Consider the following 23,650-nt stretch of genomic DNA (forward strand, 5'->3'; position numbering starts at 1 on the left):
TCGCGCAGGAAGAAAGTTTTATTCCCAAAAAAAGTTGAAGGCGACAACATACAGTGCTATTGGGTAAGGAAATGAGAAATATATCAACTAAATGAAATTGAAAACCAGAAAGAACATCGGAACATAGCAAAAAAGAAAGATCATATTATCTTATAGTATATTCATGATAGCCAATTTTATTGCAGCAAAAAGAATTAAGATATTGAAGCAACATTATACATCAAATAAAAAATCAAATTCCTCGTGCGTTACCACTTCTTCTATCCAAGTAAATTTGCCAATGAAAATTAATTATCGATAGCTCGGGTTTTGCATCATTTTGGCCACATGTGTCCAAGTGACTCCAGTGAAATAATTATATCTTTCCAGATCAATGTCTTGCGAGATCTTACAATGATGTTTTTTGCAAGATTCTTACAAAATCATACAAGATTAACTTTTGCTTTCTAATGGGTTAAAGAATAAAGCGCGCCTCCGCCGCAACCTAATGAGAAAAACTATCACAAGGTCATTAAAACATAAACGGACTAACGTCGGACAAATTGTTCTCGAACGACAGGCGGGGCCGTAGCCTATAAGTTTTTATAAGTGCAAAAATTTCAGACAAAAGAGGGGTTCGAGCCGTGACTTCCCCCGCGTTAGACTTGAGCATTAACCCCTCGGCAATCATGCCTTTGCAATATCCTATCCTACAACCTCTTTTGGTTTAGTAACAGACTTAATTTCTGAAAAAGAGCTATCTAGATCACGCAAAAACCAAGAAGTCAGGCGCAAAAAAGTCACTCGAGAAATGAAATTGGAAAAAAATTTCTAGAACAAAACAGCACAAAGGTGTCCCGCTTTTTCACCCCTATTCATTTAACCCCCTATCATTTAACCCCCTATCATTTAACCCCGATTTATTCACCCCTGTATCATTTAACCCCTCTATCTTTTAACCCCTCTATCATTTCACCCCGAACTTTCTATAAAATAAGGATAATTAAATTAGCAATATAATCATTTGGCCATGCCTCGCGGTCCATGGCCATGCCTCAGTGGCCCGTGGGACTTGATATGAAACTATCACAACCGAACGTGTGATTAATTTATCACCTCAATTATGACAAAACATGCCTTTAATGTCGACTGCTAAGTGACGGGATGAACTGATAGAGGGGTGAAATGATAAAGGGGTTAAACGATAGAGGGGTTAAATGATCGAGGGGTGAAAAAATCGGGGTTAAATGAATAGGGGTGAAAAGAAGTAGAACCAGCACAAACGGTACAGCTAAAATTTTGCATAAAAAGACCCACACTTTTGAGAGCATTAATAATATTAAATTAAATAAAATCGTGGTAAATTTGATATAAACGGATAGCTTTTTTTATTGAAAACGAGTGCTCGGCAAATAAAACAATGTTGAATACACAACACTGAAGGTTTCCGCCGCAATAATTCTTGGAACTAAACACTATACCGATAGATAAAGTCAGCCACAGCCAGTTCACGTCTGAACAACTAGGATAACTGCCAGTGAGAAACTATGCTACAGAAATTACTCAACCGCAAACTCTAAAGGCGAATTTTAATATAGGCCGCTGAAACGAACTCGAAAATCAAGATTAACAGCACATGTATAAACAGACCGAAATAATTTCAAACGCTTAGCCCCGAATTTCACTATTTGTGGTTTTGTATACTCCAACCCAGCCTTGAAACTTCTGAAATCAAAGCAAATACCCAAACGCAAATCTCTCTGGATAACTCTGCAAATATGAACTTAAAGCGTGAAATAAAATAAATGATTAAGTAAACAGTACACTAGAGTATAGGTTTCAGAAGTCCACAAGTAACAGTATGCAGCGAGAAACGGCAGAACTGAAATAAATGTATTCAAATCTGTTACTATTAGAACGTTCGCAATTATTTTAGTTCAGCGTTAGCTTTGAATTAAATGATCGGCTTGAAATATCATGATCGCTTTGAAGACTACAATAAAACCCATTTCATCAAACGACAAATGTGGATTCAGGCTTTGTCTTTTCAGTGAAGAAAGGAGAGTAGATCGAGATATTTTTATAGAATATTGAAAGTCGATTATAACGTACTAGACGCAAACGCATCAACAAAGTTTTCAATTTGCGTTAACAATATGGTCGCTTTATCAACAGCCGTTTCTCAAACTAAAGCTAAAATTGAAAAAAACTTGAAATGCAAAAAGTTACTCACAGGGATTGATGTACAGTAGATGCTTTCCTTGTTAATAAAAATAGTTTCCAGTGCAAATGACAGAAAATAAGCATCTCAAAGAACTTCTGCTCAACTAATATTATTACTGAATTTGAATAATATCGAAAACGCGAAAAGAATGAGATCATTAACACTACTTTAATTGGCAAAATATTCTATTCCAAGCAACATTATAAGCACTGCGAACTTTAATTCTTTCTTTTTATAGCAACAAATTGGCATAAAATTGATTATTGAGTCTCGTCAATTTCTCGATTTGTAACAGATGACAATTTAATCAATGTTATTTTTTTAAAGATAACATCATTAAAGAGTTATCATTAAAAAAAAATTAACATTTTATCCAATAAATTATAATCACTTAGAATAGATACGCATTTTTAACAAAAACTGCCGAGTTTTGGTTCAAACAACATCGAAATAATTTGCTCTTCCGCTGAAGAAAATCGGCTGGGGGGGGGGGGGGGGGGTAAACCCTTTCTTCTTAAAATGAGGAAAATATGAACATTTCAAAACTTTTGTCATAGAGATTCGTTTTCTTCGGAGACACTGACAAGGAACTCTTGAAAAGTGAGCAAACCAAAACCGATATTATTTTTGTTCCGACCGATATTAGTCGAGTAGAAACTTTATGCTTAACTCGGTTTTTTTTGTTCGGTCAATTTTGGCCGATCGATGTATTCATCGATCGAGTTGTGAGTGGAATCATTAGAAAGCCCCTCCAGCATAGAATATATAAAGAGATTTTCTCGAATTGTTTCTTCCACGAAGTTATCGAGGTTTTAAGTTTTGACTGGTTTGAACTTTTGACTGAATTCCGACGTTTTGTCGATTTCGTTAATTTTGCTCAATATTTCGTCAATTTGGCCATATATATGTTAACATTGTAAACGATAGTTTTATTGATTTTAACTTTACAGAGAGAGAGAGAGAGAGAGGTGGACTGCTGAACTGTTTGCTTTAATTTTTGTCCTTATTTTTTGGGTAAATTTGACCTTCCTCGTCAAAAAAGGCTCAAAATATGCTTCTAAAGGTCACATTGTTCAGAATTTGCCGAAGTACGAACATAGAAACTACTGACGCAATCTTCTCAAAACTTCTGGAACTAAGAGTCTGTTGGTTTTTGCTAAATCAAATTATATAATTATCCAAAATTTATCAACAAATTTTGATATTGACTTTTTTGTCAAATTATCTCTTTCGCTAACAATTGGAACAATTACGCTTTTCTAATGAGCGAGCAGCATATAACAAGCCATTTTGGTCTAAGCCTGCATTTTTACAGTTCAAAAATAATTTGATTGCTTTTAGGCGCTGTTCGTTTGCGCCGTTTTTGTTTTTTAATGAAAATTACAGACAGGAATTATTTCAACCGGAGGCTCAATTATTGACAGTAAAAAACTCATGGATTTTAATGGGTTCAACACTGTGTTTGCGTAAAATTGGTCACAAAATTTTCAGTTCAGCCTGTATTCTTGTTAATTTGTAGTCTTCTAACTTGGTTTTATCAATGACAGGTCCAATTGTCTTCCTAAGAAGTTACAAGTTAATCTAACCAATTATTTTTGGTTGAAAATACATGGTTGTTGAATTAGCAATACTTGTTTTCAAAAGCAATTCTCTTTTGAGCTTTGCAACTTTTTTATCTTATTTCTGTAAACTTCTATCTGAGTCACAGCAGAGAAATGTCGTACCTTTTTCTCATGAATTAAAAATTATTCATTGGGATTTTAGGCTTTAATTAAAGGTGACTTTGCTACTACAAGTTTTTTAAAAATTTTTTTTTTGACAATTGCACATTTTGAGCTTCTTTTGTAACATCACGATGGCATTGGTTGACATAAGACAGTTAAACCTATCTAATATTTTTTGTAAGAGTATGGTTTAACGGCTTCGACACCGTTTTCTCACATTTTAAACTTTTTGTAGTCATATGACATATTCTGGACAAAGACCGGTCTCAGTGGCTCCCTACTGAGTTATTAAAAAATTAATAATTCCAGTAATGGTCTTCACGACTAATGGCTTTCATGCCTTTGAAATTGTTTTCAAATAACATAAGCTTATTTTTTAACTTTGCCCTTTTTGTCTACGCGTTACCTAGTCCCATCAAGAACAGGTCTCAAATCTTTCTGGTAAAATACAAGTTAACTAACTAAAAAGGGAAATATTTCACCATTTCTAAAGAAATTTTTGAGCAATACTACTAATAGTCATACAACATTGCTAAAATGACGCTGTTCAGTAAATGGCTACTTTCATGACACATCTTTATCCGTTCTGAATTTTCCCATATCATCTTACAATAATAAATAATTGGCCAATTTAAATAATATCATTAATTAGTCAAAATTGGTCATACCGGTTTATTTATAGACAATTCCAATAACAACACTATCTGTAGAACTACGCTTTAAGATAGATTTTCCATTCAGAAATTTTCTCTGAGCGTGATTGATATTGACTCTGGCTCAAGCAATCATATGTATACAGTTAGCCACAAGGCACAATGTAGATAACAACAACAAAAGAGTTGTCATTACGTAACAGTAACTTGCCCTCGCACCCACCTATTTATTACTCACTGTGAATTAGATGAATTAGCCCCTATTTAGTATTCTAGTCTAGACGCTTAGATGATTCATCAGATATTTGAACGAAGAGAGTCTAATCTACAAGGAGAAATAACATTGGCATATTGATTTCATTACACAGCTTTGTTACGGAAGCGTACATGACAAATGGAAGATTATTTTAGCCCAATTTCAAACTTTCAAGCAAGCAAAATCTTTATTTAAGGCTGATTTATACCAAAATAGCATTAAATCATTATGTTCTTCAGATAAAAAAATAGTCATGACTTTCCATTTTCGATCATTCCATTATGAACAAAAATCCGAATATTTCAGTAAAATTTTAGTATTTTTAGTCTTTGGCTGTCTGCGTGCACAACGCTAAAATCTATTAAGATAAGTCACTTAAGTATAAGAACTTAACCTGCAGACTACCGAATACACCTGTGAACTAGGCTTGCGTACCGTAGAATATAGATAGAAACCGATACTGATGAAGTTTCCCATTCAACCTATATAACCTATTTCAAACCTTCGATAAAAATTAAATTTGCGTATTTCAGTTTAGTTACGCCTCTTTGTTAACAGCCTTCATTAAATAGGAGTCTTTTACTGACCTTGACTGTTGTTTACAGTCACCTTAAATACCCTTAACTTTAGTGATAAAATTCATTAAGACAGTGAAGAGTCATATCACATTCTACCAATGAAAACCACTCGTAAGATTTGCAGGGTGAAAAAATCTTCAGAAAAAAGCGTCCGACGACGAAACAGAAAACAGCCAGAAGGCTCCCGAATTGACTCGATGTTGAACTTGCATTAGATTACTGTCAACTAATCAGTAACATAAACCAACTTTACATCACGAGTCAGTTTCATTCACACCCAACAACAAAAAGTATAGTTTAAAGATTCCCAACATACGAAGACACTTCTCTTAGCAACATATTTGAAGCCAAATATGTTTTCAGTGCATTTTCAAAACTTCGTAAAAATACATCAAAAAACATACATTTGTTCAAAAACCAGATATATAAATTAAGTGTTAAATTCAGACAGCCAGCAGGTCGTAAAAAAGAATATGGCTCGAAACAACGATAGTCGTGAAAAACCTTCCTTCCAAAAGCAATTCTTCATTTAAATTTATTAACTAAACCCTAAACATAAACAGAGTAACGTCGAACGAATTGCTCTCGAACGACTGGCAAGATTTCCGAAATATTAGCCGACGTGAAAATTAGCCGAAACCATCAAAGTAGGAAAATTAACAGAATTAACTGCTGAGATAATTGCTGTTAGCAAATATAAGTGCGACGCGCAATTATTTAACTCGCTTAACATGATATTAACGTAGCATGATATTAACGTATTTAGCAAAGCCCCGCGGGCAACGGCCGTGCCTCAGCGGCCTACGGGACTTGATATGAATCAATAACAGAATAAAAAATTACGAACGAACATATGCTCTCAAATGTAATTGGTTAATTTCTCCTTTTCAGCAATATTCTATTCGGCAAATTTTGCTTTCTCCAATAATTCACGGCAACGAGTGACGAGGAAGGCAAATAACTTAGAAGGGCATTGGCTAGAAAATTTACGTTGAAAAATTTCTAGCTAGCTATGGGTTAAAACCCGTAACCTTCCGGATGAGAGTAAGTGCCATTGCCCTCTAGGCTACAGGTCCTTTATACAGTCATCGCGCACAATCGCTTTATTCTAGCAATATCATTAATTTCTGAATGCGAACAACTCAAATCCCTCAAAGAATCAAAAAGTCAAGCTTGAGAAAGTCAGTCAAGAAGTGAAATCAAAAAAAATGTTCTAGAAAAAGGATCTTACCAATATGAACACCTCCCTAGTTAAATTTTCAATGTTGAATTCAGCTTTCCAATATTGCACTATACAAAATTCAGTTGGGCAGATGAATTTTTTGCAGAAAAATTTGATCAATTGTGAACGAAACTATGTGCTGACAAAACTATATTCTATGAACAATTGGAAACATCCTCAAATAGAAAATGCTCCCGTTCAAACAGGAAACATTAGCGAGCAAACAGCAGCAATCACCATTCAAACCAATCTGTAATCATACTAAATTTTAAATCTGTTAAAAAATGATTTGGATAATCTTACGTGAAGCAGCTTTGGAAATACCCAGAAGACAGTAGAAAAATGGTAGCTTTTTTGAGAGCGACAAATCGGTACCGCAAATAAAAACAAACAATTCAAATCAGAAAATGGAAACAGTTTTGAGATGACGAGCAAACGAAATAGATTAATTACGCAACACCTTTGGTTGTGCAAAAATTATACGTTTAAAAAACTTGTACGCTATTAAACGTCATAAGCAGGAATGTGTGGAATACCAGAAAGAATAAACTTCAGTAATATTTCAATAAACCATCACAACTAATTTCTTGAGCAGCTAAGTAAAAAAGGTGATATGACGTCAAAATGTAATTGAATAGTATATTTCGCCTCTCTCAAATTAACAAAAAAAATTAAAACCATTAACAGAAAAACGACTCTATCATTGAAAGTTAAAAAAGTCACGTTTATAAGGAGATAAATGACAATTCAGTTAATATCAAATAAACATGCCAAAAGACAGAAATACAACCCAATTAGTACATGTGCACGTTAAATTCGATTCAATTTCCAAGAAAAATATCAAACTAGACGTAGCCCCGCACAGGAACAATACAATTTAAACTACTAATTTTACCCATTACGTCATTTTTAAAAGGAATAGAATCCGTGTGACTAACAGTAACTCGCGCCCAACGAATTTCAGGATAAATTCCCCGTTCCAAATTTCCTGTTGCCCGCTAGAACACAATAAATCAGACAAGAAAGACTGACGCAATCAGACATAGCCCATTTCTTAGCCTCCAATCGATTTCATATCGCCCCGCCCCTCCCCCCAAATCCGTCTCGCCTGTTTAGTACCCGGGCAATTCTACCGCGAAATTCCTTCCCGACCGCGCACAGCTTTCAATGCATATTCAATGTGTGACTAAATATAGACACACGGTATTCGGTAATGTATAAAATATAATACGAAGAATGAGAATTCGGAAAGTAAGTTAAAAGAGGGTGAAAAATTAAATGCAAAATGAATAGACAAAATATGTTCCCCAGACAACAGCAGGCTAATTCCTACAAAAAAATACCACGGAAAATTTAGGAATCAAATACGAAATGAACTGAAAAACTTACTTGACATTTAGGCGCTGCAGATACAAATTCGCAACTAATACAGTATAGAAGTAATATATCATATAAAAATTATACATGTAAGCTCATATTTCAAGTATTACAGCAAAAAGTCCTACTTCAGTTAGTTTAGTTAGCTACGGCCACAAAATATTTTACACTGTAATATTACACTTCCAACAATTGCGTCTTAACCACAAAAAAAATAGAAGTATTTTTTCAATCCTTTCCATTTTTGCACAATTCAAACCACAGTTTTGCAAAGCAGAAAATGAGAGAAAATATAATTACTTAAAAAGTCATTGACATTTCGATAGCTATATTTCAGTATGTAAAAAGAACCATAACTAGGAAGCAAATAAAGCAATCTTTAATGTCACAAAATGCAAATAGAACAGACGATATTGATAATAAACGAAAATATCAATTTTAATCCGAAAATAAACTTGACAGTTCACTTCTACATATCATTAATTTTTGTGGTGCAGTTTACCTAAAAATACGCAAAAGAGCTCATCGTAGATCCTCAGAAAAAAAGGCAAAAAAATTATCCTAAGTTAAAAATGAGTCAAAACGAAAAGAGTGGAATTCTTTATCAAAACAATTCAGAACAACGCAGATCTTTATAATGCGCCACTTAAAATACCAAATGCAATGTGCCCCAAGATGGCAGCTGCTTAATTTTCCCACATTAAACAGATTCAATTTTATCTTTCGAAATACGCCTCTTCTAATTCCGACAACTTGTATGCGTGATATTATCGAAAAAAATTGTTGAAATCTAGAACAATACAAGAGAAAACGACAATACAAACAAAAAATTCAAAAAAAAACGAAAAATTGACCTGAATTTAAACTGTCATCAAAAACCATTTAACAGCTGAAATATAGACCAAACAATTGTATAAAGCATAACTATTTTTTATGTACGTCAATTCATTCAAATGTTCAGGTGAAAACCATAAACAATGTCAGGTAGTAATTACACACAGAAAAACGAAAGTGAAATTAAATTAATTGCCAAATTAGAAATGATAGAGTCGTAACCCAATTCATCCTTAAAGGTTTCCTTACAAAAATTCTACTTTTCATTGGACGTTTGGTAGTAAATTTCCGCCGATTGAGATCAATTGGTCAAAATTGTGACAGCAGGAGCAACTTAGGTCGAACAAAATTCAAGAAGAAGTCAATGGCAACAACAAACAAAAGTTTTGCATAAAAAACATAACTATAATTGCTTCAAACTTCATTTGAGAATAAAAAACTTTCGTTTTTCATAGATATTTTTACATTTCGAGTTTCTGTGTTGCAATGAACTTATCAATGCCATGCATAAATTCTAGCCTAAGGTCGAGCCAAAACAGCGTAATTAAAAAAAATTTGGTCCTTTTTTTAGCTCGTAGCCTTGTGACACTATCGCACATTTTTCGTACACAGTTTACATCTGTTTTAAAACAACTACATATTTCGACCATGCTTACATTTGATGAGTGTCAGCTTATATCCTTATTACGATAAAAGTAGTAATGCTGCAAACACTGTTCTACGAGAAATTTTAACAAGGATTGGATGTGTCCTGTCGAAGATAAAAAATTGAATCTATTTTACTTTATTGCAACGCGAGAACCTGAAATTATTCACCTTTCTCCAACTTTAAGAGGTAAAAAATTCACCACACTCAGTTCGACACTTTTGAATGCTTCCGAGATATTTTTGAACCTCTACTTTATTTAAGTCCCTCTGAACTACAGTCGCCGACAATTACTGATGAGAGAGCGAAGCGTATGAATATCTATCGAAATACTGCCTATAATTCTATCTATTAACTCTTCACTGCATTCGGAGAGGCAAATAGCAGAGCTAATAATTTTTGACATCTCTTCAAAAGAAAAGAGCAAACGGGAACAATTAAAAAAAGTTCTTCAAATTAGAGCAAAAATCAATCCTATACTTTCTGGAATTATTTGCTCAGAATGTACATCTATTGATGAAAAAGTTTCAAAATTCCGCTGGAAAATCAGATTTGCAGAACTTTACAGAGGCAGCAAGTTACTACAAGCAATCTACATTATTTCAAACTAAATTGTTAATCTGTTGTTTCCATACTGAAAATCCCAGACTATCAAGAAGCAGATAATATTGATCTTCGTAAGACTTCAGACGAACTACACTTTTTTATATTTTGCTGAAAATTAAGCAGCACCTTGTTGCTGCTGCTGTCTATAAAGTATCCCCTGCATTTGGATCAACTGACAGCATGTCAATAATCTTTGACAACACCTGAAAGAAAACTTTATCAACGTAAAAGGAAAGAATCAAAATGAATCTTTTTTTAAAAAAGATAAAATCTAAGCTTCTCTACTTTTTGCTCAAGATGCACATCTAATGATCAGTTCAAATGCATCTCCAATATCAAAAGGCAAACAGACAATGGAAATCAAACTTAATTTAATTATTGATTGCAACACCAGAACGGAAAACTGATTCGTGCTCTTTTCAAAATATGAAAGCAAAAAGATGACCGCGCACATTGTTTAAATTGTGTCAAGTCTGCGCACTTCTTTTCAAAACTCTACATTATTTAGTTTGTTTTTAAAACAGGAGCCGACCACCACTCAAGAGAGCTGAGCGTATGCATATTGAATTAAAACACTATCAGTAAAGGCAAAATGAAGTTTTAATTTTACGTTCAAAGATCACATTAGCATAATTTACAGAAGAACAGTTACTACAAAACAATCTACATTGTCTTAAACTAGTTTACCTCGGTTCTTTTCATACAGAAAAGCCCAAACAATCAAATTGCAGAATATATTGATGTCCAGAGGATCTGAGCTGAACTACCAATATTTTTCCTGATAAATAAGCACTAATTTGGCACTGCTGCTGTGTATTGTTTTCAAAGCATCCAGATTAACTGATAACTGTGTTAATAATCTTTGACATCTCTTGAAAAAGAAATGCAGTGAAATAATTAAAAAGGATGCTCTTAAATGTTCTTAAACGATGTTCTTAAAAAAGAAATGCATCTGAAAGACAATTTCTAAAATGATTCGAAAAAACTTACAGCAAATTTGTGTTTCATATAAAATTTAAATTCGTATCTAACATAATTACATAGAAATGTTCACGATGAATTCTCAATTTTGCAGCAAATTGTTGCGTTGAGTAATAATAATAATAGCAAGAAAAACGGTTTTTTGAATGCATTCTCTAGCTGTTTATTTAACAATGATCTTTAGAAAACGCGCCCAACTATTATGAAGCTTATCGCGCTCAAATATTAAGATTTTCAACTCCATTTTTTCGATATTGCTGTTTGTCGGAAAGAGTTCCAGCACTAGCTTACAATCATCACTTTTGTATTACGGAGCAACATTTTAAAACTTTTAATTCATACGACAATTATATTCAGAATATTTATTGTTTCGACCCCACTTGTGAGGGGAGGAACTATTTACTCAAATGGGTTTTTTTGTTCAGACAATTTTGGTCGATCGATATATTCATCGTAGAGGAAAGTGAGTGGTATCATTAAAAAGCTCGTCCAGCGTAGAGTTTGAAACTAAAGATTTTTTAAATTTCGTTATTTTTTCGAGGAGCTATCGAGGATTGAAGTTTTGTGTAAACACGGGATGTTTGGCTTATTTTGTTCACTTTCAGTGTAATTTTTCTTCAAAATAAGATATATTAAATTAAAAAATTAATTCAAAATTACATTTTACGCCACAAAATGAAATAAATTTGAGTTCCTAACAGACGAAAGGCGATAAAAAAGACTAATTCTGGTCTCAGAGGGAAGTTTACTATAAAAAAAATCATATTTCATTTGAGAGCTCTTTTTTTAGAAAACTTTATATTTTTGTTTTCTTGGGTCACCTAGAGACTAGTCGTTTTTCATATCTAGGTTCCGTTAATGACAAACCTGATTTACTGTCAAATGAAGCCCAATGAACAAAAAAATCGTTTTCCAGGAATCTCGTGTTTTTTTTGGCTTGGACTCTGAATTTTCGTAATTTTAAATGTAATTTTGATTTTTTTTTGAAATTTAACTAAATTTTTGGAGACCTATGGCATAGTCTCGTTGAGCAACAGTGCAATACGTTTGGTAATGAGCATTAAGTGAAACTATCTAGAGCTTTCAGTGGACAGCTAACGGCTGTTGAGAGTTTGAAAACGATTTTTCGAGAAAACTTTTAACAAACCCATAATAAACTTATTTTCGTGAATTTAGGTCAGTCTCCGTAATATCCGCAACTTTTTATTATTTTCTTTTTATTGGTTCATCTTGAAAAACTATCATATTATCCTGATATTGATATCTCCCATTGGCATGGAGAAGACTTTCAGTGGATCATGGATAAAGTTTTCTTATGGTTTAAATGCATTCGACAAATTCTTCTCGCACTTTTCTATTGAATTTTTAAGTTTGCATTTATTTGTTGTTGTTTCCATAGTCATAAGACTTATTGTGATGTCTTATTTATTACCTATGCATGGCATATATCATTGTCCTCCAATTGAGCGTGTTTATTGACTTCTGTTGGAAGCTATGAAATTAATGGCAGTTAAAACAATTTTCCGATTTTTTTTTTGAAAATTAATCAATCTGAAACTTTTTTTCGTGAACTATAAGTCAATCTCAGTAATGTCCGGACCTTTTTTCTACTGCAACCAGAACTAATCTAGTTAGCGGTTTCATCTAACTATTGGTGTTATGACTTCGATGCAACGAGTTTTTATAATTTTTTTTAAATTTTTTTGATAATTTTTTTCCTAATTTTTGTTCCTTTTGGAATCTTGACACATTATCTTAAAAATGATAGTTGCATTGGCTTAGAAATGACGTTCAATGGATCATACATAGAGTTTTCAGAGAAGAACTTATATGTTTTAAATGGCTTCGACACTTCTCGCACTTTTCTAATTAATTTTTGGAGTTTCTCTATTTGTTGTTTTTTTTTCATAGTCAATGACTTATTGTAATGGCTTATTGATGAATTTTGAATGACAACCATCCTTGTTGTCTCATCGAGGCGTAAATTAGCGTATTTATTAGATTCCGTTTGAAGCTATTGAAACTAATGGCGTTGATACTACGGGTTTTCTCAATATTTTGCGGTTTCAATGTTTTTGTTCAAGTTTGCTTTATTGGCGTCAAATTGCTAAAAAAAATGCCAATGCTGTTAAAGACTAAGTTGAAAATAGAAGTTTTTACTAAAAAGTTCATTTCTCTTTTGTAAATTCTTAGGTAGCCGTAAAAAGCTGACCGGTCCCATAAGCTTGTAATTGATTGAATGATTGATGTTAACTGAAGCAGTCAGTTTATTGCCAATAGTCTTAAAGTTTATGATAATGCATTTTCAAGGATTTTTCATTTTTTCAGTTGTTGACCTTTTTGTCAATTTGTAGCTTATTTTTATCATTGAGAGGTCCCATACAATTCCATGTATTTTTAAAATTAACATGTTTACTGAAATTATGACGTTACTGATGTTTTGTTTGTTGCATCGAAAAAGTTTTGCATCGAAGTCATAACACCAATGCGTTTTCATAAAAAGTTGTGAGTCGTGTATTTTTGTGTCTTCTTCTCTTCCTTAAGCACAATCGCGTAGCAACAGATCCCAATGATTTTCAATTGTGGCCCAATTGAATTTATTTATCCATTCAAATTAATTTTAGCTGAATTAGTGTAAAATAAAAATTGGAAAATTCAACATTCAGATGATAGCTAATGATTTCAATGGCTTCACTAATTTGTGTTTTCGCAAATTTTGTAATTTATTTTTCGGAATTGTTTGAGTTTTTCTGCATCTTTAGTCTTTTACCATGGCTTAGTTTAACTGAAGACAGGTTCTATTGTTTTCATTTTTTATTATTACTTTTTCTTAAATTTATCAAGAATTATTTTGTTAAACGCTAATTGCTTTTAAGAATTTTGAAATAAATTGCTCTAAAAAATGTTGATTGGTTTTTGAATTTCGCCTCATTATTTCTTCTTTTGTCAAATTTTTACCTTGTCTCATTAAGGAAAAATCTCATCTGATGTGTAGTTAGAAAAAAAAGTAAATTTGTGTAGGTAGGGTTTTGTCTGATTGGAAATCGACACTGTTACCAGGTGCTTTTAAATTAAAATATTGAGTTTTGGCCGTGAAATTTTTTTTGCTTTTTTGTTTTTTCTCGTAGTCTTTTCAATCGCAGATCTCGATGTAATGAGGCATGGAATTATTTAATTCAAATATTAGTTTGGTTGTGTTGCGATTTTTTTAAACTCAAACATCTATTTTGATTATCTCTTTGCAAATACGTAAGTCAGAAGAGAGTTAAGTCAAAAAAGTGGATGAGCGCGGGTCGGAACATCATGTGCAAACGCACATTAACGAGCTTCTTTGTATTTTCTACATTCATAAGTTTTGGATACGCAAACAAAACTTTTTGGTAATTAATTTTTTTCAGTGCATAGTCGGTCTTTAAATTTGGCAGTTTATCAAGAGTCTGTTTCGTAACTCAAACATTTTAAAAAATTTTTGAGAACAGCCACAATCGTCGCTAAATCTTTGTGCTGTTCGTCTAAGGTGATTAATCTCTCATCAATGGGTGTGCTCGACAGGATTCGAGTGCAGTTGTCTTGTGTATCCTGTCGAGTGCACACAAGACAAGAACTGCACTCGAATCCTGTCGAGCACACCCATTGATGAGAGATTAACCACCTTAGACGAACAGCATAAAGATTTAGCGACGATTGTGGCTGTTCTCAAACATTTTTAAAAATATTAGTACTGCAACAATCCTCGTAATTTTTTTGAAAAATTAAATTTTTTCAATCATGAGATTGATTTTTCATTCGTACAGAGGTTCAACGTCCATAGCTTAATTCGGCATAGCCGGTTGAAAAACTGCTGAAAATTTAATATTGAAAGGAAATTTAATCCTGTGGTCACATAAACCGTAAGTCACATTATCCAGAAAGATATGGTAGAAATCAAGCAATCAGATTGTCTACAGGCGCCAATATTTTATCTTTCAAGCTTTTAGAGAACGACTCAAAACTTACTCAAATGGCATGTAGCCGTCCATTCAAAACGTGCTTATGATTACTTTTACGCTCAAAAGCCAGTTACGCGAACCGAAACTAAGATTAAACCGGAGCGATAACTTAGCGAGTAATGATGATTCATTAGCAATCCGTTTACGGTACTTGAGTACTTTATTATGCGTATAATGTGAACAAAAAAGAATCTTGATACAAATTGTCCTCGGAGCATCTGCTAAGTAGTTTTTAAGATCGAGAAACGGAACAACAGCTTAAGTTCACAAGTCGCATTTTACTTCGTAATCTACAATAATATGAGATTAATTTTTTCATATTCATATGAACCAAAGCTTAAACTAATACACCAAGTCAAAATAGCATAAACTTGCAGTCATAATTTTTTCAATGTGGCGAAAAAATGTGTTCGCTTGAGGGAAATAGATCCTGACAATAATTTAATTCAACGAGTAGAGAAATAAGATATTATTCCATAGGGACACTATTCAAAAATTAGTCAATTCAAAAAAATTCCACAAACTATATTTTAGAAGAGAACATTTCTTGAAAGTAAGAGCAATTAAGCAAGAAAAATATGAGCAAATCTCAGATTATATTTCACATCCCAGAATAATACTGCAGCTTAAACATTAGTTCAAACTGCAGCATCACTTTTCTAGGAAAAGCCGGCAGTTTCTTTTAAAAAACCACAAGCTCATAAACAGGCATTTAAACCGGGATTTAGTACAAAACGACCATTTCGATCAGGTCACAGAAATAACTGTTTAAAGAGTTGCTTTAAATACGTAATAGAATTTTACATATTTCCAATTTCTGAAAGGAGATCATTAGATAGACAGGAAATGCTTCAGATTCTAATCAACGTTTGATCACTTCCTTTCACTGCCGACGTATTGAAACCGCATTTTCATCTCATTTCCTGTGATTTGAATTTTCTTCTATCAGTAGATTTTTGTTAATTCTCCATAAATGGTTCGTTCGAAATTGAGAGACAAATTTTATACCCAATAACCTGAGGGTGTAAGAGCAATGCATTAAAAAATACTATTACGACTACATTAAAAAATAATGACTAGCTACTTTAATAGCTGTAACGATCAAACGTAAAGATCATCAAATCAAACGACAGATAACGCCAATTTCAACGCTTGTCTATGGCACAAAATCATACAAAAAATATCCAAGACCCTTAAGGATAATAAAAAAGCCAGGAATCTATTGTTTCGTTGCGCCATTTGCGAAACCCTTCTAACACACTCAATTTTGTGAGCTTTATGAGAACGACTTTTTTGGAAGGCTGCTGTCTTTTGTGGAGAAAAAGTGATTTCAATTAAAAAAAACTCTTCAGAACCTGAAAGAAATGTTGAAAATTTATTTTCAAATTCTTGGTTTAATTCCTAATATTTCTCACGTCAACACTCGTACACGCAGTCTGTGATATTGTAGTCTTAATCAGATGCAACCCTTTACTTTTATGCAGTGCCCAAAATACATCATTTACTTTTAAGCGTTTATGGGCCAACTAAAGCTTTGAATTTTAACATTTAAAACTTTGAATTTTAAAACTTGAAGCTTCGAATTAAACAAGCTTTGAATTTTAGCATTTTAACTTAAAATGGGTTAAGTTTAAGATATAACTCGCCTGTCTTTTTTCAATTTGATAGAGAACGTACACAGTGAAAAGATAGGCAACAATTTGAACCATTTTTCGGATGTTTACCGTTTGTGTCCCCCAGCTTAGTGGGGTGCATATTATTTGCACCCCCCCCCCCAGCCCGACTCCTGTGCCATACATATTTCTACAAAAAGATTTACCATGCTATGGAACGTGCTCCTTCACTGTGGGTGCATAACGTACTGCGGGCACAAAAGGAAAAGATCCATTTTTCTTAATAAGAAAACATAACCAACTGACTTCAGCCAAATTGCTCAAAATAACCGGTGAGCAGTTGGCTTCGTCAGTAGTTAGCTACGTTTGTTTAAATAAAAGGACGTGAGGTAAGCGCAGCGCGCGGGGGGAGGGGTTTACACCGGGGGATTGATGAGGGCAATGAGGGAGGGCCTTTGGCTGCACGGCGCCATGTCCTTAACGATGTGCAGAGGTGAGGATGGCGGGCTGATGTGAGAAGGGGTAAAGCGGGAGGGGGAGTCAAATTCTAAGAACCGCTCTTCACATCATGTGTATACGTCTCCAAAAAAAACAGTTTCTGTGGTTCGCGTACCTGGAGACTATTGAGCTGAAAGGCTAAGAAAACTTAATACCCTCTGGGCACAACCTGTTTAGCCCGTTTTTGAGGACGAATAGTCAAATGGGTAAGACGAAAAAGCGGTCAAGCAACAAATCGCATTAAAAAGACCACAGGACTACTATCATTGCTACATACTTCGTTTGAGAGCAATCAAACATCTCAGTATCTCCATTTTTCAATTTCAAGCAAAATTACGGTTACTAAAATTTCACTTGAAAAAAATTTTTCCGGCATAGGTTGGGTGCCATTTTAGCTTTAAGCATTTGGTTGAGCGTTATGTCTAAAGCAGCAGAAAATATTCTTTTATTGGAACGATGTATGTTTAACTTAACGTTTTCTCAAAACAAGATGTTCCCATATATGTTGATTTACAATTTTGACGCTAATTTTTTAATATCGCTTTCATCTTTGTTGCGGAAAAACTAAAATTTTCTACGATGGTTATTGAGCTGCTTTTGGCTATAGCCCATGTAAAAAGATAAAATTTATTCAAATTGCTATGAACTATGAAGCAATTAAAGCAGACTTTTACTTCAGCAAAATTACAATGTGAAAAACCACATGTAAAGATCAAAATGTGAAAATTTCGACGCCCAATTCCTTGTTGAGAAATAAAAAAAATTAATAATGCCATCAATTTTTCTCAACTAAAAATAATAGCAGCCCAAAAGTTGCTTAACAATAAGTCTCGCTCTCATAAATCTTCACCCCCAGTGGTTTCGAACAGAAATGGTTTCCCAAACGACATGAGGGAATATAACAGATCATTGCCTTTTATGAACCATGTAGCCATTCACGAATGCAACCTACTATGAGATTGTAATACCACTAAATGTCAGCAGAAAGTGTCAGGTGTAAATAGAGTTCTTACCTAAGAAAAACTTTGGATGTTTTTTGTCAATCGAGACGAGACTTTGATGCCACTGGAAACTACAGGAGACAACAAGTTTGATTTAATTGTTTTAATCCATGTTACTTATATGCAAGTGACATCAAATTTCCAATTAAAAATGCACAAAATTGAAGACACAAAAAAGAAAATTTTCGAGAAGGCAGCGAAACTCCGGCTTTCAAAGATTTCCATAATGTTCATCAAGATTTTTTAAGGCATAGCATACCTTAAAAATATTAGAACGTCACTGCTAAACTGGCTTGGTAACTTGTATGCTTAAGACTATGTTCAAAGGCATAATTGAGGATGCTATGATAGCATAAAGTTTTCAAGTTTCCGGATTTTGCTAATTTGTTATCAATTAAAGGGTTGGAACACCTTAGGCAAACTTGTATACCAACTATCACTACATATCCTCCTTGCATTGCTTCAAGACTGAACCGTACAAGCACTTCTCCGGCTCACTAGGATGGGAGGCCGCTACCTTATAAATCCACTCTAATTGTTCCAAAAAAAGAAGAGCACTATTCACACTAAAATTGTCGTCACGGTAAAATTAACATACAAGTCTTGTCTAGCTAAAATCGTCATCCAAGTTTTGTCTTCAAAATTTATTCAATTTTGGTTACCTCAAAGAAGGAGTAAGGCCCTTCAGTTTTATCCCCCCCCCCCCCCCCCCCCCCTACGTCAGGGGTATAATAACTCATCCAGCGTTCAAAACTAGTTACAGACACGCTTAAGTCACCTTTCAAAAAAAACAGAGTGGGGAACAGTTAAAGTTGAATGCTAAAAAGCATGCTTCATTCTATAAAAAAAAATATCTAGACATCTATTAAATTTCTTATATTATCTACAATTGCTATAGTTTCAAATGATTTAAAGATAGCCTCTAAAACTACAACTTCAAATAAAAATAGCACCAATAGACACATTAAGTAAGAACTGATTGATAAAGCTGCAGTATCTGTCCAAATCGGATACAGCCATAATCCCCTTCTCAAAGCATCGCGTAATTGATGCGTTATCCAAGCATTGAAAAGACACAACGATGATAAAACTGCAAATTTTTGGTCTCCAAACGTCCATTTAAACGTTGCATAAACTCCAATCGTTATGACAAAAGTCAAAGGTGTGTTATGTAATAGCGGGCGCTTTTGAAGCGATGTTGCTTGATGTAGTTTTAGAGACCTCGCCGCAATAAAATGGTCCAAGTCCATTAGAGATCCAAGCACAAATGAAACTGTATCGATTATTGATAGTCAGTTTTGATTTCTATATACTTGACTTTATTGAAGTGAAAAACGGTAAAATGCCCGGTACTTCAGCTGTGTACGTTTTAATCCGATTTCTTTTAATTTTGCGCCTTAAACTTTTTTTCGGGGGGGGGGGTTCACCTTTATTAGTGGGAAAATTGATTCTGGATCTCGTAACGAACTGGGCATCTATTTTTGGCCCCCACCTTAGTGAGCATATAACTTTTCCGTCCCCCAGGCGCTCACTATATTTTCACATATGCCATAAGATAAAACATGATTTGTAAGTGAGAGGCATAAAAACGGAGAGATTGATCTCAGGTGCTAGATCCCGATCGAAGATAATATTAACTGCAATGCCACAAAATTCCGTATTGAGGTTCTCCGAACAATTACAGGCAAAATTACGACCACGCCCAACGTGCCAAAATGAAGAAACTGTTTGAGGATTTCGACCAAGACAACAGCGGAAAGCTGGACTGTCGCGAATTTCAGCTTCTCCTTCAGAAGTTTGGAATTTCTCTACCTTACGAGCAATGCGTCAAATGCATTACTCAACAAACGGGTAAAACTGTTTCTTTTCCACAAACGAAAAATCGATAATTTCGATAGAACACATTTACGCTTACATCAAACAAATTTGTACCAAGATAGAGAACATGCATCGATAAATGGAGATTTACCGCAAAATGAAATTGAAGACATTCAGGTCATAGCAAAATGGGGGAAGTACTAGATATATAGCATTTTGGGATCTTTTCCGATCTGCCCCCCCCCCGCCCCCAATACAAACGGAAAACATTCAGTATTTCTTTGCAAATATTTCGATAATCCAGATCATATTGATGCCACACAATGAATTTCAGACTTCGGAAAATTAGTTCAAAGAAGAAACAGTTCTCTTTAAGGCGGAAATGAGGAACTAACATTCGAGGACTTTCTCGACATTTACCCCAAAATTAAGCCCAAAAGCTTTGAGGAAGAGATCAAGAACGCGTTCGAATTGGTAGACTTGGACGGAAGTGGAAAACTTGGAAAGGACGAAATCAAACAAATGATGATATCTGCAGGTTAACTAGAGATTTATACACAACCTTCTTGCCAAATGAACACATTTTTTCAACATCTTATCGCTACGGGTTGCATCACTTACTCAATGCTCTAAATTTGCCCACATTTTCTGGTTTTGACGTCATAAATACCAGGGTCTGAATTCCTGAGTCTAAAAGTTAGGGCCTAATAACCAAAACATTCAGGGTATGTGTTGTAAACTCTCCCAAATCAATATTTCTCAATTCCTCAGGAATAATTCTACTTATAAGAGAATTAGTCTTTTTTCAACGACGTATCTTTCAGGAGTAAAAGACATAACAGATCTGGAAGTAGAATTCCTCATTTCTGAATATGACAAAGATGGCGATGATGAACTAGACTTCATAGAGTTCAAGGCATTTATGATGGATGATATATCGGACACACGCACATTCTCAACTCGACCAGTTGATAATGTAAAGCCATCTGCAACAGAGGATGCAGAAGAAATAAAGCCATACTGAAAACTGAGCTAATGTTCAAAATATCCTTCAGTTAGATTGATCGAAAATGTGCCAAACGATAGAACTTTGATATTCTCTCATTTTGATTTCCCTTCAATTAAGCCTGCGGTAAATTGTTCTTTCCGATGTTAACTTGAAAATTTTTGTTAGATAGCTCTTATTTGAGTGCTTTTTTGGACGGCGAGTAATGATCTTTCCATGGCCTAAAACTCGACCAGGCGGTACAGGGAGTGAACCAATTCACCTGGCGAAAAATGATAGTTGGCTTTCAAAAAAACTTGGCTATATAACGTACGTAATAAACATTTATTTTTCTGCCAAACGTTTAAAACTTTCTAAACACTCGATCACTTAAAAATAGCCGGTTTTTTATTCCCAGCAACATACAAATAAAATTCAAAACCCTGATTAATTTTTAACAAGACAGTTTAATATTGACAGATTTACCGACACCATGAAATCCTGTCCGCAACTAATGCCGCTGATATGCCAACGCTGACACGAAAACCAGAACACTCCAGAGTAAAAAAAACGGCAAGTAAGGAAACTTGCAAAATGTCAGAAAAAATTATGCCAGAAAGAAACGAAAATTCAAAACACCCATCACCAACACGATTTCAATTGGCCGGTCTAGTTTCCTACACGCTTTACGTCTACATAAAACCTTTAGTTTTTTCAAATTACATTATCTCCAAGACAAAATTATGAAAAGAATTATATAAAGGCCAAAGAAGATCAACAACGATGAAAAGTACACGATAAAAACTCACAAACTAGATGAATTAACAATTTCCTTTCTTCAGCAACCATTTTACCAAGGCTTTGGAAATTCTTTGCCACACTCGAGTCTGAAAGCCCTGGATAAAGATGATGAAGCTCTTTATAAGAGCGGAGCAGATTTCTCCAAACAATTACCTCTTAATGACAGTTTAGATTTCTTCTTCTCAAGCGGAAACTCAACGCGAAAACAAACAGAGAGGTTCGCATTTACACTTCGTAATAGATTCATGATAAGCATAGGCTTTCCCAATCAATCTCATAAGGTCAATATCTTTAGTTTTGATCAGAAGAGAATATTCCACCATTTATTACCAGCCTCTATACGAGGGCTTCTACAATCAAATAACTTGGCATTTATTCAGATAAAGATTACTGATGATTTCGTATTATGTCCAACAAAATGCGTAGTATATTGAACGTCCAAAGGAAATACGCATCCCTAGTTTTGCGAAGTAAAAGTTCAATTCTTGATGCAATATTACTCCAACTTATCAGACTTTAGAACATTTTTTAAACCATCGATCTCCTACGCCATTGGTCCTGCCTATCTATGAAATTCGGATAGTACGTAACGGTAACTCGAAGATAGCATCTAAAGTTGATCAACGCTCTCCAAGTCTCAAACGAAATTTATCGCAATATCACATTTTATTCACATCGTTTCTCCCTATGTATAACTCAAATGCAACCTCAATCATAGTTGAAAAAACGAAAATATATCACATTTTGAGATAACTTCTTTGTTACTGTGAAACTTGGATGAAGTTCACAACTTCACATTGAAATTTCTGCTAAGTGAACATTGTTTTATCTGAATTTCATAGGTAAGCCAGAAGATTAGTGTAGAAATTAGTGTAGTGTGAAAATTGTTTTCAAAATGTCATTTTAAGTTAGAGTAATGCTGCCTCTATTTTTTCTTCGTAAAAGTAGGTGGTGATAACTTAATTTTCTATCAACTTGAGTGCCAGAATTCTGCTCAATTCAACAACGACTGCAAAAAGCTTTGGTAAATAACACAGAATCTGACTCGAATGAGCTTTAACAGGGTGTCGCCAAGGAAACTATAGACGAACCTTTACTTTTCAATATTTGCGCCAATGGTTTCAGTAACCACATCAATAATCAATATATCGTTGGTGAATACGCAGATGCCACCTGAGTTTCGCTTGCATTATAGATCTTGACAATGCGAACAAAAAAACTGTTAAGATTCTGCGGCAACATTAGCCAACTACTTCGATAGAAATAATCTAAATCTGAAGACATCAAAAACAGACTTCATTGTTTTTCGCAAAAGTCCAACAATTCCCTAACCAACAAAAGTTCTATAACTGTTTCCGTGGAAAAGTTGACAATTAAAAAATGAAATACTTAGCCGGTTTTCTCGACAAAAATCCATACTACCAAGAGAAGGTGAAAATGTACTGCAAAAAATGGCGTGTGGAAAAAGCAGTTTATGCAATGAAGAGCTCCACAGTACATAATAGAATTAAACTTAGAATTGCGCTAGTTGTTAGTCATTTCCACTATAGTGCTTTCCTATTGGGAGTCATAAAGCGTTCTCTTCTAATTTCACTTGAGAAAGATAAGTGGTTAAAAAAGTCTTGCTTTAAAAAAAATTGTGACACATCACGACTTACAGTATGAATATTTCCATTTGAAAAGCTTCTTGACGATAAAAGAAACAACTTACTTGCGCAAAATTTTATCGAACAGAGGTCCAGCATTGATAATATTAGAGGTTCCTACACTGCACTACCAAAAAGACAAACAAATTTCCTCCATTTCAACGTCAAATACAAATCTCAATACCTTAACAACTGCTTTTTCGCCAGAGCTACAGAATC

At 34.2% G+C, this 23,650-nt stretch overlaps 1 protein-coding gene across 1 annotated transcript; it reads left to right on the forward strand.

Moving 5' to 3' along the window:
- Positions 1 to 19,419: 19,419 nt before the first annotated feature.
- On the forward strand, positions 19,420 to 21,136 carry LOC142348184 (neo-calmodulin-like). Its single transcript, XM_075399427.1, has 4 exons — positions 19,420 to 19,543; positions 19,866 to 20,032; positions 20,376 to 20,537; positions 20,824 to 21,136. The coding sequence occupies exons 1-4, from the start codon at positions 19,449 to 19,451 to the stop codon at positions 21,021 to 21,023; spliced, it is 624 nt and encodes a 207-aa protein (XP_075255542.1). The 5' UTR covers positions 19,420 to 19,448; the 3' UTR covers positions 21,024 to 21,136.
- Positions 21,137 to 23,650: the final 2,514 nt, after the last annotated feature.

Source organism: Convolutriloba macropyga, chromosome 10 (genome assembly GCF_964194025.1).
Source record: "Convolutriloba macropyga chromosome 10, txConMacr16.3, whole genome shotgun sequence".
Classification (NCBI taxonomy): Eukaryota; Metazoa; Xenacoelomorpha; order Acoela; family Convolutidae; genus Convolutriloba; species Convolutriloba macropyga.

Excerpts from the sequence above, each read along its gene's own strand:
- LOC142348184 (XM_075399427.1), top strand. The coding sequence starts at position 19,449 with ATGAAACTGTATCGATTATTGATAGTCAGTTTTGATTTCTATATACTT. Across the intron at positions 19,544-19,865 it reads ATGCCCGGTACTTCAGCTGT|GCAAAATTACGACCACGCCC; the intron begins GTACGTTTTAAT and ends GAACAATTACAG. Across the intron at positions 20,538-20,823 it reads ACAAATGATGATATCTGCAG|GAGTAAAAGACATAACAGAT; the intron begins GTTAACTAGAGA and ends CGTATCTTTCAG.